General features: G+C 36.6%; 1 protein-coding gene across 11 annotated transcripts in view; it reads left to right on the forward strand.

The window, feature by feature from the left end:
- Positions 1-19,384, forward strand: part of CEP170 (centrosomal protein 170) — a 130,775-nt gene that overhangs the window by 24,019 nt on the left and 87,372 nt on the right. For all 11 annotated transcript variants that reach the window (XM_027564690.1, XM_027564693.1, XM_027564695.1 and 8 more), the window contains exon 2: positions 12,926-13,071. In XM_027564690.1, the coding sequence (XP_027420491.1) occupies positions 12,967-13,071 (105 nt within the window). In that variant the 5' untranslated portion in view covers positions 12,926-12,966. The remainder of the gene's footprint in view (positions 1-12,925; positions 13,072-19,384) is intronic.

Here is a 19,384-nt window from a genome sequence, read left to right on the forward strand (position 1 = left end):
ATTTGTACCATTTTCAATTTCTTTCTTCCATATTTTACAGTTTTCTGATTATCAGTCTTTCACCTCCTTAAATTTATTCTGAAGTACTTAATTCTTTTTGATAGAATGAGAAATAAGATTGTTTTCTTAAATTATCTTTCTGATCGTTCATCATTAGTATATAGAAATGTTGCAGATTTCTGTATACTAATTTTGTATACTGCAGTTTCACCAAATTCAGTAATGAACTTTAGCAGTTTTCTGCTGACATCTTTAGGATTTTCTGTGTGTAGTATCATTTTGTCTGCAAACAGTGACAGTTTTACTTCTTCCTTTCTGGTTTGTATTCCTTGTATTTCTTTTTCTTCTCTGATGGCTGTGGCCAAGACTTCCAATACTATGTTAGGTAAAAGTGGTGAGAGTGGGAATCCTTGTATTATTCCCGATCTTAAAGGAAATGCATTCTGCTTTTCTCCATTGAGTATGATATTAGCTGTAGGTTTATCATATATGGCCTTCATTATGATGAGGTATTTTTCTTCTGTGCCCACCTCCTGGAGGGTCTTTATCATAAATAATTGATTGTCAGATATTGAAAAGTCCTTGCATCCCTGGGGTAAATCCCATTTAATCATGGTGTGTAATCTTTTTGATATATTGTTGAGTTTGGTTTGCTACTAACTTGTTTAAAAGTTTTGCATCCTGCTTCATCAGTGACACTGGCCTGCAGTTTTCTTTTTTTGTATTGTCTTTGTCTCCTTTTGCTATTGGGGTGATGTGGCTTCATAAAATGGGTTTGGAAGAGCTCCTTCCTCTGCACTTTTTTGGAATAGTTTAAGTTAACTCTCCTCTAAATATTTGTTAGAATTCACCTGTGAAGCCATCTGGGCCTGAACTTTTGTTTGTTTGGAGTTTGTTTGTTTGTTTAAATTAATGATTCAGTTTCATCTACTAATTGGTCTGTTAATGTTTTCTGTTTCTTCCCAGTTCAGTATTGAAACGATTGTGTATTTCTGGGAATTTGTCCATTTCTTCTGGGTTGCCCATTTTATTGGCATAATATTGTTCATAGTAATCTCTTACAATTCTTTGAGTTTCTGCAGTATTGATTGTAACTTCTTTTTCATTTCTGATTTTATGATTTGTGCCCTCTTTTTTCTTGATGAGTCTGGCTATATAGGTTTATCAATTTTGTTTATCTTTTCAAAGAACTAGCTTTTAGTTTCATTGATCTTTTCTTTCTTTTCTTTTTTTTTAGTCTCTGTTTATTTCTGCTCTGATCTTTATGATTTCTTTTCTTCTTCTAACTTTGGGTTTTGTTTTGCTGGTTTTTTTTTTTTTTGGTAGTTCCTTTAGGCATAACATTAGGTTGTTTGAGATCTTTTGTGTTTCCTGAGGTAAACTTGTATCACTATAAATTTCTATCTCTGAAATGCTTTTGCTGCAACCCAAACATTTTGGATCATTGTGTTTTCATTTTCACTGTCTACAGGTATTTTGGGGTTTCTTCTTTAATTTTTTCAATGATCCATTGGTGGTTTAGTAGCATTTTGTTAAACCTCCATCAATTTGAGATTTGTATATTTTTTCCCCTTGTAGTTGATTCCTAATACAGTATTGTTTTGGTTGAAAAGTTGCTTCATATGATTTCAGTTTCCTCAGATTTACTGAATCTTGTTTTGTGGCCTAGCATGTGATCTATCCTGAAGTATATTCCATATATACTTGAAAAGAATGTGTATTCTGCTGCTTTTGGATGGAGTGTTTTATATGTTGCTATTAAGTTCATCCAGTCTAATATATCATTTAAGGTTAATGTCTTCTTATTGATTTGTTGAGTGAATGACTGTTCATTTATGTAAATGGAGTGATTAGTAAAAAATTAGAAAATGTAAAAAAAGAAACACAACTGAAGAATATATAACTGAAAATTTAAGATCCATTAGAAGGAATCGGCAGTAGGTTATATTATACAGAGGAATAGTCAGCATACTGGGAGACAGAGTAGTGGCAGTCACACAAGATTAACAGAAAATAATTTAAATTTAAAATGAGGCTAGATTAAGAGACCACTGGCACAAAGTCAGGTGTAAAAACATTCACATTATAGGCTTCTTAGAAGGAGGAGAGAGAAAGGGACAGAAAACATATTTGAAGATACTGTAGCGGAAAACTTCCCTAACCTGGAAAAGGAAGCAGATATCTAGGTCCAGGACATACAGAGTGTCCCAAAGAGGATCACCCAAAGTGGACTACATCAATATATATTGTAATTAAAATAGCAAAAATTTAAAAATAAAGAGAGTATTAAAAGCAGCAAGGGATCAACAACAGTTACATACAAGGAACTGAGCTTCTGCATGTGAGAAGAAAGTGAAACAATGTATTTAAAGGGATGAAGAGGGGAGATCTACAACTCAGAAAAATCTACCAGACAAGATTCTCATTGAGATTTGACAGATCAAAATTTTACAAACGAGCAAAAGCTAAAAGAACTCAGCACCACCAAACAAGCTTTACAAGAACGTTAAGTGATTCCTTTAAGCAAAAAAGAAAAGGCCACAGCTTTAAATAGTAATCTTTATTGTCTTCTTACTTCAATTAGCTTTGGTTTTGGTTTCTTTAAAGTGTGCACTTAGATTATTGATTTGAGATCTTTTTTTTTTTTTTTTTTGCTTTTTTTTTTTTTTTTTCCTTTTACAGTGGTTACAGCTATAATTGTAATTGTAACTTTCCCTATTAGGACTATGCTAATGCTATGCTAAGTCACTTCAGTCATGTCCGACTCTGTGCGACCCCATAGACGGCAGCCACCAGGCTCCCCCATCCCTGGGTTCTCCAGGCAAGAACACTGGAGTGGGTTGCCATTTCCTTCTCCAGTGCATGAAAGTGAAAAGTGAAAGCGAAGTCGCTCAGCCGTGTCCGACTCTTAGCGACCCCATGGACTGCAGCCTACCAGGCTCCTCCATCCATGGGATTTTCCAGGCAAAAGTACTGGAGTGGGGTGCCATTGCCTTCTCCGCTATTAGGACTAGTTTTGAACAAATATTATTAGTTTTTTATTCTGTGTTGCTTTCATTTGCTTTTTCTTTTAAATTCTTTTATGATTGCGTCTTTACTACTCATTGTCAAAGTGTGTTGTTTAATTTTTATATATTGAGAATTTTCCAGTTTTCCTTCTGTTACTGATGAATGATTCGACTGTGATTAGAAAAGTTGTTTTGTACGTTTTCCATCTTTTTAAATTCATTAAGACTTGTTTTACTCCTAACATTATGTCATGAAAATGTACTTCATGCACTTGAGAAAAATGTGTCTGAGTGAAGTGTTACATCAGATTGGTTTCTAGTGTTGTAAAATCCTTTATTGATCTGTCTAGTTGTTTTTCATAGTTGAAAGTGGAGTACTGAAGTCTTCAACTATTATTGTTCTACTGTCTGTTTTTTCTTTTAATTTTATCTGTTTTTGCTTCATATATTTCGGTGTTCTGTTGTTGTGTATGTTTGCAGTTTTTATATTCTCTTGATGTATTGAACCTTTTATCAATATATAATGTTCTTTGCCTTTCATAAGCTTTTTTGAACTAAAGTCTACTTTATCTGACATTGACATAGCCATCTCAACTTTGTTTTGATTACCGTTTGCATGGAATTTCTTTTATTGTGTTTTCCTTACAGATTCTCTCATAGATGGCATGAAGATGGACAATTTTATTTTATCCAGTCTACTATTTTCTTCATTTTCATAGGAGAATTTAATACAAAGGTTTTATTAGGAAGCACTTTGAAATATATACGTGTTTGAAGTTTTCCTTGCCTGGAGAATCCCATGGAGGGAGGAGCCTGGTAGGCTACAGTCCATGGGGTCGCAAAGAGTCAGACACGACTAAGCGACTTCACTTTCACTTTGAAGTTTTCCTTATAGTAGCTTCTTTCCAAATTCATAAAGTTACCAAGAATATTTTTTTAGCCATTTCATTTAAGAATATGGAAATATATTAGCATATCATATGTTGTTTGATGAACTATTATCCTCACTTGTCTAGGAATTGTCTGGAGGCATATCCAGAGTTAGATTAACATAATCATGGAGACTTTTCCCCCCTTACTTTTTAGCTTCTATTGAATCACAGCTAGTACTTGTAATATTAATAGTACCTAACTTGAAATCTGAACTCAATGGAATTAGAATGAAATAACCAAACTACAAATATGGAGAAGAGATATTATCATTGGAAATTCACTTCTTTTAAGAGTAGCTAAATTTCTCGAGTCAATCTGTAGTTCAGTGTTATTTCAAAATTGTATGCTAAAAGAAACAGTTTTCAAGAAGTATTTTGAATAGGACCCCTGAAATTTTCTCACTTCTTCCCAGTCTCACTAATACAAAGAGAAGGAGAGGAAGAGACGTTGAGAAAGTTTTGGAAGAGGGGGAACTGTGGTAGGAAGAACTAAATAAACAATTGAATTCTCTTAGAATCTTGGAAAGGCTGGGGAATGTGACATACCCTGTATCTTAGTAGGCAGGATGGACTGAAAACAAGGAAATTAGTTGAAAGTTCACATAAAAAACTATCAGGGCTCGTTGCCCAAACCCCCATTCCCACAGAAGTTGAGAGGTTTATTATCTGAAGATACTATATCAGAGAGACTCCAAACATGTGACCATCAAGCTTACTCAAGGGTAGGGTAAAGTGCTCTGCTTAACCAGGCAGATAACATACACACTCTTCACACAGAATGGTGAGATTCTTCCCACTCATTTCTCTCAACTTGACTTCTGCAACATCATCAGTGTGTTTTTGCCCACTATGAGAGGAGCTTGGATGATTCTCCTGTGGGTAAACTGAACTGTTGCAAATGGTGGAAAAGTAAACTGTAGATGTTGACCTTGTTCACCCGAAAAAGTGAGCTTGCATCTTCTAATGTTTCTGGATTCTCTCATTTTTGTATTTTTTGTTAAAATAAGCTCCCTTTACCTACAGTTTGTAGTTCTGTAATACATCACAGCCTTAGGTTTAATTACACAAATAAATGTTACCATTCTGAGATGAAGAAAGTGGGGAAAAGGGGACAATTTCAACAAAAATTTCATATGTATATTTTTAGAAATAAGTGTATTGGATTCTCATTCTACTGTTGAAAGACCTTCTATTTCAGTAAATTATACTCATCTTTTGTGCATTATAGTCAACCTGCAAATCTCTCAATGACTCAAAACAACAGTAATTTTATTGTTGTTCATATATCTGTTCTTAGTGGTTGAATGACATACTTGAGGGCATGCTTCAAGTTCTGTGTTAGATCTATATCTCTTCCATATGTCTTTCTTCTTGAACCAATGGGCTAGCCAGGGCATGTTCTTTTTATGGTGAAGGCAGAGGTACAAGAGATCAAACCCAGTTGCCCAAGCATATTTTAGTCTCCATTTGCATCACAACTATTAACATCACCCCATTGGCCAAAACAAGTCATGAAGCATAGCCCAGAGTTATATAGAGGGAAATTATAGCCCCACTGAAACAGTGCACCTCAGACTGGGCCTTGAACCCACATGCTGGGACTCAAATTCCCAGGCAAAACCCTAATAAAAACTTGAACCCATGGTCATTTAATCAGAATCAGTCACCTTGCATCTGGACTTACTGAGGCTCAGGTTCCTTTTGTCTCAGCACACAAGTGATAGGCAAGAAGTAGTTTTATTAACATAAAGCACTTGTGAGAGATACAAGTAAGTGAGCACATGAGGAATCTCTGCCCCGAGGATCAAGAAGACTAAAATTTTATAATCAAAGAAAAGTTAAAGAGAGGGCAAAGACCACCTTCTTCAAGAAGATATCAGGCTTATATCACCAGCACCTCCTGTGAGGTCAACTAGGATTGTCATAGCATTTATTCTAATCAGTAGAAGGGTGGTGACATTTTTCTTTCACCTCATGGCCTGGGGCGTATCTTGTGCTTTTATTTATGGCTTTATAGTTAAGTAAGGCTGCTTCCTCCCATGATGTTCCAATAGCTTTCTTGAGCGATCATTAACTTACAGTGGTCTCCCAAAGTTTCCTAGGTTTCCCTCTCTGTCTACAGTCCTTTGCTGGGACTTCAATAAATACCTGTGTATCTATCCTATTCTATCATTATCACCACCTTTAATTTGAGGAATTGCAAAGTCATAGAGCAAACGTTATAGTTTATGGTTGCACTTGAGTATGTAAGAAGGTCTGGGACTGTAATCTTTGTGAAGGTCAGTGGTCCTCCATACTATTGAGTCTTTAGATTTCCAGTATGACCTAAAGACTGTGCTTTGAGAAGGTGTTTCAGGAAGTTCAATCAGTGATCCATTAAATGGACTCTTCAGAATTGAAATATGTATGAATTAAAGGTTGTAGTATTTTTCATTTTATGAATAAGTTACAAGGCATTTTATATATTATCATAATTTTTCCCTAAAATGTTTAAGTGAGTAATTTTAGAGCATTGACATAAACGATATGCAATGTATGATTATTGTTTAGTTGATGTATTTTGATAATGAGTGGGGCTGATGATGGGTCTGGCTGATACCAGACCACCATACCTGCCTCCTGAGAAATATGTATGCAGGTCAAGCATCAACAGTTAAAACCAGACATGGAACAATGGACTAGTTCAAAATTGGTAAAGGAGTACGTCAAGGCTGTATATTGTCACTCTGCTTATTTAACTTATATACAAAGTATATAATGAGAAATGCCAGGGTTTACGAGAGGCACAGGATGGAACCAAGATTGCTGGGAGAAATATCAATAACCTCAGATAAGCAGATGACACCACGCTTCTGGTAGAAAGTGAAGAGGAACTAAAGAGCCTCTTGATGAAAGTGAAAGAGGAGAGTGACAAAGCTGGCTTAAAACTCAACATTCAAAAAATGAAGATCATGGCACCTGGTCCCATCACTTCATGGCAAATAGACGGAGAAACAATGGAAACAGGAGAGACTTTATTTTATTGGGTTCCAAAATCACTGCAGATGGTGACTGCAGCTATGAAATGAAAAGATGCTTGCTCCTTGGAAGAAAAACTATGACCAACCTAGACAGTGTATTTAAAAGCAGAGACGTTACTTTGCTGACAAAGGTCTGTCTAGTCAAAGCTGTGGTGTTTCCAGTGGTCATGCATGGATGTGAGAGTTGAATCATAAAGAAAGTGAGCACTGAAGAATTGATGCTTTTGAACTGTGGTGTTGGAGAAGACTCTTGAGAGTCCCTTGGACTGCAAGGAGATCCAACCAGTCGATCCTAAAGGATATCCTGAATATTCATTGAAAGGACTGATGCTAAAGCTGAAGCTCCAATACTTTGGCCAGCTAATCTGAACAACTGACTCGTTGGAAAAGACCCTGCTCCTGGGAAGGGTTGAAGGCAGGAGAAGGGGATGACAGAGGATGAGATGGTTTATGGCATCACCGACTTGATGGACATGAGTTTGAGTAAGCTCTGGGAGTTGGTGATGGACAGGAAAGCCTGGCGTGCTGCAGTCCATGAGGTCACAAAGAGTCGGACACAGCTGAGCAACTGAACTGAACTGAACTGATCACATCCATACACGACTACTGGAAAAACCATAGATTTGATTATACGGACTTTTGTCAGCAAAGTAATGTCTCTGCTTTTTAATATACTATCTAGGTTTGTCGTAGCTTTTCTTCCAAGGAGTAAGCATCTTTTAATTTCATGGCTACAGTCACTGTGCGTAGTGATTTTGGAGTCCAAGAAAGAAGTCTGTCACTGTTTCCATTGGTTCCCCACCTGTTTGCCATGAATTGATGGGACCAGATGCCATAATCTTCTTTTTTTGAACGTCGAGTTTTAAGCCAGCCTTTTCACTCTCTCCTTTCACCTTTACCAAGAGTCTCTTTAGTTCCTCTTCGCTTTCTGCCATAAGGGTGGTGTCATCTGCATATCTGAGGTTATTGATAATTCTCCTGGCAATCTTATTTCCAGCTTGTGCTCTATTCAGCCTGGCATTATGCATGATGTACTCTGCATATAAGTTAAATAAGCAGGGTAACAATAAGCATACTCGTTCCCAATTTTGAACCAGTCCATTGTTCCATGTCCATTTCTAACTGTTGCTTCTTGACCTGCATATATATTTCTCAGGAGGCAGGTTAGATGGCCTGGTATTCCCATCTCTTTAAGAATTTTCCATAGTTTGTTGTGATCCACACAGCCAAAGTCTTTCGCATAGTCAATGACGCAGAAGAAGATGTTTTTCTGGAATTCCCTTGATTTTTCTGTGACCCAGTGGATGCTGGCAATTTGGTCTCTAGTTCCTCTGCCTTTTCTAAGTCCCTCTTGTACATCTGGAAGTTTTTTTTCACATTCTGTTGAAGCCTGGCTTGAAGGATTTTGAGTGTTACCTTGCTAGCATGTGAAATGAACGTGATTTTGAGGTAGTTTGGACATTCTTTGGCATTACCCTTCTTTGGGATTGAAATGAAAACTGACCTTTTCATTTCAGTGGAATGAAATGAAAAGTCCTGTGGCCACTGCTGAGTTTTCCAGATTTATATAAAATTTTATTTTATATAGTTATGTACTTATTTGGGCTTCCCTGGTGGCTCAGGCAGTAGAGAATCCGCCTGCAATTCAGGAGACCCAGGTTCGATCCCTGGGTTGGGAACATCCCCTGGAGAAGGGAATGGCAACCCACTCCAGTATTCTTGCCTGGGAAATCCCATGGACCAAGGAGCCTGGTGGGCTACAGTCTATGGGTTCGCAAGAGTTGGACACGACTTACGGAGAAGGCAATGGCACCCCACTCCAGTACCCTTGCCTGGAAAATCCCATGGATGGAGGAGCCTAGTAGGCTGCAGTCCATGGGCTTGCTAAGAGTCGAACACGACTGAGCGACTTCACTTTCTCTTTTCACTTTCATGCATTGGAGAAGGAAATGGCAACCCACTCCACTATTCTTGCCTGGAGAATCCCAGGGACGGCAGAGCCTGGTGGGCTGCCATCTGTGGGGTCGCACAGAGTCGGACACGACTGAAGTGACTTAGCAGTAGCAGTAGCGACACTTGACGTATGAAATGCTGAAAACCATTTTGACGGAAAGTACACAGATGAATGCTTCCTTTGCTGGCTCAGTGGTAAAGAGCCTGCCTGCCAATGTAGGAGATGCAGGTGTGATCCCTGGGTCAGCAAGATCCCTTGGAGAAGGAAATGGCAACCAACTCCGGTATTCTTGCCTGGAAAATTCCGTGGACAGAGGGTCCTGAGGGCTACAGTTCATGAGTCACAAAGAGTTGGACACAACTTGACAGCTGAGCTTGCACATTGCAGACTGATGAGTAGAAGACTAACAGCAGCATCTGCATCAAGGAGTTAGGTGAATGGAAGATTTAAGAATCCACATAAATTGACCATATTAATGTAATAAACTCAAAAGAGAATAGAACTTAATAGTTTTCACTTTACAGAAAATTATTTGCTTATTTTGATGAAGCGCATGGTTTCATGTATGTGTAGACAAATTCATAACATACAAGGTTTTTACTTTAACATAAAAGTCCACATTTTAAAGGATTTTCTTTTAATGTATAGATGTGTTTCTTATTGCAGAATGTTTCATTGTTTTGTGGTATAAAGTGAAAGTAAAAGTCATTCAGTTGTGTCCAGCTCTTTGCGACCCCATGGACTCTACAGTCCATGGAATTCTCCAGGTCAGAATACCGGAGTGGGTAGCCTTTCCCTTCTCCAGGGAATCTTCCCAACCCAGGGATCGAACCCAGGTCTCCCTCATTGTAGGCAGATTCTTTACCAGCTGAGCCACAAGGTTTGCTGCTTATTAAATCGTAAGAGAATGGATCATTTCACAGGAAAAATATACTGTAAGTAGTAGTCTTTGATCCATAAGAAAAAAGCTGTCATGTAGACACTATCCTTGTTTCCATTTTACACAAGAGGAAACTAAGGGACCCGGAGTAAGTAACTTGGCCAAGGTCATGCAGAAATAACTGTAGAACAGGAGTGTCTGACTCTTAAGTTTATGCTCATAATGACATAGTCACATCCTCTAAGACAGTAGTTCTTGAAGCTCAGTCAACAGGCCTCTGGGAGTCCCTGAAACCATATCACGGGTCGTGAAGTCAAAACTGTTTTCTTAATATTATCAAAGCATTATTTGCTTTTTTTATTGTATGGACCTTTGAACTGATATGAAAAACAATGCTGGCTAAGGCTGCTGCTTCCTTAGTGAAGGCACTGGCATCCTACTGTGCTAATAGCAGTCATATTCTTCACTGCCGTGCACTGGAAAGTAAGAAAAAAAAGCCGGTTTCACTAAAGAATGTCCTTGATAAAGTGTTAAAAAGTATTAAGTCTAATAAATCTTGACCTTCGAATCACCATCTTTTTAATGTTCTGTGTGACTAAATGGAACTGCACATAAAGCACTTTTTTCTGTGTACCAAAGTACCACGGTTGTCTCAAGAAAAGCATTTGTGTTATTGTTTGAGTTGTGAGCTGAACTAGCCAGTTGTTTCATGGAACACTATTTTTACTTGAAATAATGACTGGCAGACAAATTATGGTTTTGCAAACTTGAGTATTTGGTAGACAATATAAACCTGCCACTTCAAGGAAAAGAATTAACAGTGTTTTTTGACAGGAAAATTAGGCTTGCAAGAGAAAATTTGAATTTCAGGAACTTGATTCTGCTGCTTCACAACTGCCCAGAACTTAAAAGACTTTTCTGATGAGATGAATGATGATATTAAATGAATGTGATATTTTTAAATAGTATAGTAAAATGTATCATCACTTGGAAGATCTGTGTAACTTAGGGAGCCAGTGTTTTTCAAGTGATCAATGTATGAAGTTACAAAATCCCTTCAAAGCAGAAAATAGATTCTCATGTTAAAATGTATGCAGTTTCAGATTCCGTATTGTAAATAACATTCAAGAAATTACCACCTGGGAAGTTTTGGTGTAGTATCAAAGAAAACCATCTTCATTTATTTGGAAAGATTATTAAAATAAATTTACCATTTCCCATTAGTTATCTGGAAATAAGTATGAAGCTAAGTTTTTAAGTATTTTAAGTTAAACAGATTGAATTCAGAGCAGATATGAAAATCTTCTATTAAATCAGACCTTAAAGATTTGATTTTAAAAAATGTATAATGGTATTAGTCTCACTGATTTTGGGGGAAGTATAATTAGTCTTCATTAAAATGTTAGCTATTCTGTAAAATTGATTTATCAATAATTTTAAAATGAATTAATTCATACCAGTTTCTCGGTTTTTATTTCTAATATGATAAATATTAATATATCTAATCCATGTAAACAAAATGTTCTTTAGGGTCTTTTTTTTTTTTTCTGAGTGTAGAAGAATCTCAAGGACAAAAAGTTTAGGAACTGCGGCTCTAGGAAAAATGTATTTAGAAAGTTGTTTTTCAGTCACCATGAACTGCAACACACCAGGCTCCTCTGTCCTCCACTGTCTCTTAGAGTTTGCTCAAACTCATGTCCATTGAATAGGTGATGCTGTCTAATCATCTCGTCCTCTGCAATCCCCTTCTCCTGTTGCCTTTAGTCTTTCCCAGCATCAGGTTATTTTCCAAAGAGTCAGCTCTTTGCATCAGGTGGCCAAAGTATTGGAGTTCAGCTTCAGCATCAGTCCTTCCAATGAATATTCAGAATTGATTTCCTTTAGGATTGACTGGTTTGATCTCCTTGCAGTCCAAGGGACTCTAAAGAGTCTTTTCCAGGACTACAATTCAAAACCATCAATTCTTTGATGCTCAACCTTCTCTCTGTGGTCCACCATCTGTATGGTGTATACCATACAGATACGGTACAGTAGTCATATCTGTACGTGACTACTGGAATAAACCATAGTTTTGACTATACGGACCTTTGTTGGCAAAGTGATGTCTCTGCTTTTTAATATGTTATCTAGGGCTTCCCTGGTGGCTCAGATGGTAAAAAATCTGCCTGCAGTACAAGAGACATAGGTTTTATCCCTTTTGGGGAAGATCCTCTGGAGGAGGGCAACCCCCTCCAGTATTCTTGTCTGGAGAATCCCATGGACAGAGGAGCCTGGCGGCCTTCAGTCCATGGGGTTGCAAAGAGTTGGATATGACTGAGTGACTAAGCACAGCACAGGTTTGTCATAGCTTTCCTTCCAAGGAGCAAGCGTCTTTGAATTTCATGGACGTAGTCACTGTCCACAGTGATTTTGGAGCCCAAGAAAATAAAATCTGTCACTGTTTCTACTTTTTCCCCTTCTGTTTGCTATGAAATGATTGGACCAGATGCCATAATCTTAGTTTTTTAATGTTAAGCTTCAAGCCAGCTTTTTCACTCTCCTCTTTCACCCTCATCAAGAGGCTTTTTGGTTCCTCTTCACTTTTTGCCATTAGAGTGGTAAAAGTACAGTACATAAATTGCATACTTTTGAAAGAGCATTGAATGGTCTACACTGATAGTGAAGCAGTTTCTTTGTTGTCCCTTGTTAGCTCTTAATCAGTTATCAAATATATTCATTTAAATTGAGTCTGTCTTTCTCAAATCATTTGTAATTTAGATACTTATTTGTATAATATTGTAATATTGCTAGCATTTACTGAGGTTAACATTATACAAACGTGATCATTTACCTAAGAATTGTAGACCTTATAAGCTATGCTGAAAGCCTTTCAGACATATGATAAATGTTATTAGTTGACTGCCTAATTGACTAATTTTTTTTTTTAATTGACCTCTTATTGGAGTTTGTAGACTTACTTCTGAGAATATGTTAGATATGTTTTTTTCCTGGGATCTGTGGACTGTCTATTTATTTAGTCAGGTGTAAATGTTGAATGCAGTTCTATTCCAAGGCCTACTTACAGGGTTTGGTGAATAGATACCGAAATTGAAAATATCTGAATGTATGCTTTTCTAAATCTCTCTCTTCAGGATGACGTAGCTTTCCCAAAGACTTAGAAGCTAAACAGAAAATGAGCTTAACATCCTGGTTTTTGGTGAGCAGTGGAGGCACTCGCCACAGGCTGCCACGAGAAATGATTTTTGTTGGAAGAGATGACTGTGAGCTCATGTTGCAGGTAATTGCATCCACCTTCTATGTCTACTCAAAACCTGAAATTGTTATGAAGTATTTTTCTTTGAACAGCAACACTACTTTACTGTGAACTTTGAGCTTTCCAACTCTCCCTCTTTAAATTCTAGCTACTAGTTTAATTTTTTCCCTTTTGTACCATTTAAAAATAAGTTCTAAGTCTTGGAGATTATATATTAAAAAATGAGAACTTTGAGTAGAGAAGTTTATTTTTAAGAAGTTTCACATTATGCACTTTTAACACACAAGTAATAATTTTATCTCCATGTAAGTGTACTAATTCATAAAATTAGCATAGCATGAAGTAAAACTGAATTTTATTCATGGGTAGTTGATTGATACTGGAATTAATCTGTTTCTTTCAGAGATATTCATATTTATTCATTATATCTTCTAATAGTTTGAGCATGCAGATTGTTGGTATTTAAAACGGAATTATTTTTAAAGGTGTGTGCATGCTCAGTCGTGTCCCAACTCTTTGCAACCCCATAGACTGTAGCCCACCAGACTTCTCTGTCCATGGAAATTTTCCAGGCAAGAATACTGGAGTGGGTTGCCATTTCTTTTCCCAAGGGATCTTCCCGATGCAGGAATCAAACCCATGTCTCTTAGGTCTCCTGCATTGGCAGGTAGATTCTTTACCACTGTGCCACTGGGAAGCTTCATTTTAAAGCAATTACTTTTAAAACACACTTTTAAGATATTTTTGAGCAAAGTAATTAGCAAAAATGATCCCCAAGTTTTTGAGAACTTTGTTAATTTAATAGGTCCTGACAGTCTAAAATAAAGTTTTATCCAATTGCTGTCCCCGCTTTTATTGATTAAAAACTGAACAAGTGCTTAGAATAGAGATGTTTATTGTGTTAGCCCAGTGGTTCTCAATTGGTATGATCCTGCCTTCTCTAACTTTTCCAAAAGATATCTGCAATATTTAGAGACATTTTGATTGTCATGCATGGTGGAGGACTGGAAGTGATTGCTACTGACATTCAGCAGGCAAAGGTCAAGCAGGTTTGCTAAACACCCTACGGTATGTAAAATACTTCTTCATACCTCCTCTGTTACCCCCAGAACACATACAACAAAGAATTATTTGCTCAAAAATATCAGTAGTGCTGAGACTGAGAAAACCTTCATTATCCCCAGAAAAGTCAGATTTGCATATATTTATATACATTTTTACTTTAAGAACTTACAGTTTTGAGACAGTAAAAGTAAAGCCCCTGTAGAGCTATATGAGTTACATGTTTAATGATACCTTAATTAAACAAATTCAGTGAGAAATAGAATAGTACAAAGATTTTCTGGGCTCCTCAATGTGATGGAGTGGTGAGACTAGCAACTAAGAAGAAGGCAGTAATGATTCTGTTTGGATATAGGCCACTTGTAACTGAAACATATTTTAGGTTCAAACTGGGTAGAACTCATTCTTTAGAGAGTGGAAGAGGCTGTTTCTGCATGGCATTTGTCTTGAACCAGCATAGCAATATCTTAAGAAATATGGGAATGGCTGTTTAGGAACTTACAGGATAAATCTCTTTTTACACTTACAGGGAGATAGGATTAAAAGACATGACTGGTGAGGTGTCTGTGTCTTGGTTTATGTGTAACAAATGTAGGTTATCTGACAATTAGGTTGGAGGGAGGAAACTGAGAGTCCAAGGAGACCAAGACGCGATCCAGTATCAGAGAGGAAAGAGCTACACAGAGAAAGAACTCTGCAGAGAATTACCCTTGAGTATGTGATTGAGTGGAACTTCCCTGATGGCTCAGTGGGTAAAGAATCCGCCTGCAGTACAGGAGACACAGGAGACGGAGGTTCATTCCTTGGATCAGAAAGATCCCCTGGAGGAAGAAATGGCAACCCACTCCAGTATTCTTGCCTCAGAAATTCCATGGACAGAGGAGCCTGGTAGACTGCAGTCCAAAGGGTCACAAAGAATCAGACAGGACTGAGCAACTAAACGCACACACATATGTGATTGAGTACGGATCAGCACACATGTGTGAAGAAACTCCCCAAGGGCAGGGGGAACAAAACTCAAAAAGATTATAGAGTTAACAGTAATTGGCACTAACAGGGTTAGAAATGATTCCTATTTCTAACAGCCAGATTGGAGATCTTCATAATTCACAGGTCATTGGTAGAGACCTCTGTATTGGGGAAATAATTAATGCTAGTCTGAGTTCTACTCTTACCTAAAAATATTAAAAACAAAAGGGTCACATTTTTTAAAAAGTAATTTAGCTGTATCTCAGAGCAAAGTTCAAGAATATTTATAGGAATATAGAAATATCCATCATCCAAAAAGGTAAAATTCCCAGTGTCTGGTAACCAGTAAAAAATTATCAGGCCTCTAAAGAATCAGGAAAATGGAACCCATAATAAAGATTGGTTAAAGATTATTTAGACTTCCCTGGTGGCTCAGACAGTAGAGTGTCTTGCTTATAATGCAGGAGACCTGGGTTCAATCCTTGGGTCGGGAATCTGGAGAAGGGAATGGCAACCCACTCCAGTAATCTTGACTGAAAAATCCCATGGACGGAGGACAGTCCATGGGGTCACAAAGAGTTGGACACGACTGAGCGACTTCACTTTCACTTTCAAAGATTTTTTGTTTCTGAATAGTTTGGCAAAGTTGGCAAAATTTAAAAATGGCAAAGCAACCTTCAAAAAGAAGAATAAAGTTGAATGGCTCACACTTCTCAAATTCTAAATTTATTATAAAGCTAGCAATACTGGAATAAGGGTAGACATACAGACAAATGGAACAGAATGGAGAGTTCAGAAATAAGCCCATATACCTATGGCTGTTATGTTTTGAATTGTGTTCCCCCAAAAGATGTATGAAAGTCTTAATACCCCATACTTATGAATGTGACCTTATTTGGAAATAGGGTCTTTGAGGATATAGTCAAGTTAAGATGGAGTTATTAGGGTGGGTTCTAAGCCAGTATAACTTGTGTCATCAGATGAGGAAAAGACAGACCCAGAGAGAAGACAGCCATGTAAAAATAGAAGCAGAGATTGGAGTTATGCTGCCAGAAGCTCAGGAAACATGGGTTATGAGAAACTGGAAGAGACAAGGGAAGATTCTTCCCTAAAAGTTTTAGAGGAAACACAGTCCTACCAACTCCTTGAATTTGGACTTCCGGAGTCCAGAACTTTGAGAGAAGAAACGTATTGTTTTTAACTGATTTTACCGCCCAATTTATGGTACTTTGTTGTGGCAGCCCGAGGACACTGCTGCATTAGGTTTTTGAGAAGGGAGCCAAGTCTGTTCAGTAAAGAATGGTCTTTCCAACAGATAAAATTTGGACAACTGTACTTCCACATAAAAATAAAGTGAGTTTGGTCCCCTGCTTCACAACATATATAAAAATTAACTCAAAATGGATCAATGACCTGAATATAAAAGCTAAAGCCATAAAACCCTTAGAATAAATCATAGGGATAAATCTTTATGACCTTGGATTTGGCAGTAGATTCGTGATTCATGATACCAGTTGCACAAACAGAGAAAGCAGAAAGTAGATAAATTTGACTTTATCAAAATGAAAACCTTGTGCATCTTAGGATACTATCAAGAGTGAAAGGACAACTCATAGAATGGGAGAAAATATTTATAAAAACATATATCTTATAAGAGTTTAATATCCAAAGTATGTGAAGAACTCCTACAACTCAATAACAGATCACAAATATCCCCCTTTAAAAAAATGGACAAAAGACTTGATACATTTCTCCAAAGAAGATATAAATATGGCTGATAAGCATGTGAAAGATGCTCAACATCATTTGTCATTTAAAAAAGCAAATCAAGGGACTTCTCTGGTGGTCAGTGGTTAAGAGCTCACCTTGTAATGCATGGGACAGGAATTTGATCCCTAGTCCAGGGTGACTCCACAAGCCATGGGGCAGCCGAGCCCATGTGCTACAATGACTGAGCCTGTGCCCTGGAGTCCCCACCCACACCTGTTGAGCACATACTCCAGAACCACTGAAGCCCATGTTCCCTAGAGCCTGTGTTCCACAGGAGGACCCACCGCAAAGAGAATCCCACGCACCAGAGCTAGAGAGTAGCCCTGCTTTCCACAACGAGAGATGGCCCGAGTACAGCACCAAAGACCCAGTGTAGCCAAAAAAAAAGAAAAAAAAATCTATATGTATATATTCTAGACAAGAAATATCTAGAACAAGCAATATCTAGAAATATCTAATACAAGCAAATATCTAGAGCCATCATCATAGAGATGCAGAGTAGATTAGTGATTACCAGTGGCTGGGGGAAGGAGACTTGGGAGTTACTGCTTTACAGTAACAGAGTTCTGTTTGGGTGATGAAAGGTTTTAGAATCCAGTATCATGTAACAGTGATGTTTGTACAACATTGTAAATTTAATTAATGCCACTGAATCATACTTTTAAAAAGTTTAAAATGATAAGTGATATGTTATATATGTTTTACCACAGTAAATAAATGAAATCAGTGGCAACAAAATTTTAAAATATCTTTGATTTGATTCAGGTATTATAATTGAAAAAATGCCTTTATAACAAATTTAAAACAAAATCAATATTTTTTAAAGAACTGAAAGCAATTTTTACCAGTATAAGAAGTCAAAAATCAACATTTTTATTTAAAGTTCATCAATGTGTCTAATGTGGACACCTCTTCTACTCATGGCTATTTTGTAAATTTATGCTTTGTTTTAAAACTAAAATATAAAGCTGATGAGGAAACTCAATGATCAAGTGAGAAAAAACCCAGTTTTTACCTATTCTTCAGACTCGACCTCTAAAAATACTTATGCTCTTTATCTGATTGGAGCATACTTCTTATAGCACTGCACTAGACAGTGTATTCTCTGAAAAAAGCCCATGATTTGATCAGCATAATGGTTATCTGGTAATCAGAATCAGTTCTATAAATTAATGGAACTTCTTAGTACAGAGAGACACATCTTGTGTATGAAAGTAAGAACAAGTATTTTTACAAATTGTGTTTAGTTTTTAAGTGGTTTAATCTTTCATAGTATATTAGTAAAATAAATGGATTATTTGAAACATTATTCTTTTTATATTATTTCTGAAAAGTGAACTAAGCTCATGTATGGCTTATACTTTTGAAAAGTGAATACTTGCAAGTATATAAATATGAACTATATTTGTTTTGAAAAATGAGAGCTCTTGAGTTGATGAAGTTATGTTTTCATCTTAAGGTGTTACATAGATTAAATGGTTCTGCATTGGTTAGATCAGTTGGTTTGATAATTGAAATTGTTAGAAATAAAAGTAGTACTATTTTATTGCTTTTTAATGATTAAATAAAATATCTTTTAAGATTTTGTTAGCCTAATTAGCATTTATGGTTTAAAAACCCTTCATTTTTAACCTACAGGAAATAACTGGTTAGTTGCTAGCTTTTAGAATCTCTGCTAGATAGTTTTCAGCAGTTTCTTACCTGTAATTAGATTTACTGGCAACGATACTTTGATGACAATGTAGCTTAAAACCTACTGCAGAAAGGGAACAAATGATCCCGTGAGGTCATATAATCTGTTTGATTACAGTTAATTTTTGTTGTTGTTGTTGTTAATTATGACCAAAAAAAATGTTTGGTTGGTTTTTTTTGGGGGGGGGTGGGTGAGGGTAGGTTTCATCTCACTCCGAAAAAGGTAGTATAAAGAATGTGGTCCTTGAGAAGAAAATGTGCTTGGATATTAATGAGTAGGTGATTTTGAAATTAAGAATTCTGTTTCTACCACTTAATCTTGGAAGACTTTCACAAATTAATTTGCTGTGCTTGTTTGTCTTGAAGGATGATTATACTATGTTCCCTAAGACATGTTATGTAAAACAAATCTTAAAGAGCCATGAATGCAAGGTATAAAGTATAATTAAGGATAAAGGTTATGTTTGCTTTGCTTTGAGTGACAGACAGCACTACTGTTAAAAGCACCGTGCTGTTGAATAGCACTGTCTCTTGTTATCATTATTCATTTATGTTGTCTCAATTGTTCCTCAGCAATTTTTGAAAAATATAACTACCTCCACTTTGCAAATGATAAAATTAAGATTTAGAAAGATTTAGTGACTGGTTTTTATTATAATATATTGGATTCTTCTGTCTGCAAATGATTGCCTTTTGAAAAGAGTTTTCAAAATTCTGATTTTTATATTCATAAAATTTTTTAATTGCCCCAAATGAATGAATTTTTCTCTTTTGGAGAATCATCATCATATTAATTAGACATTTTTTCCATACATAATAGTAAATATAATAAAATTATATTTGA

The sequence above is a fragment of the Bos indicus x Bos taurus genome, chromosome 16 (assembly GCF_003369695.1).
Source record: "Bos indicus x Bos taurus breed Angus x Brahman F1 hybrid chromosome 16, Bos_hybrid_MaternalHap_v2.0, whole genome shotgun sequence".
NCBI lineage: Eukaryota > Metazoa > Chordata > Mammalia > Artiodactyla > Bovidae > Bos > Bos indicus x Bos taurus.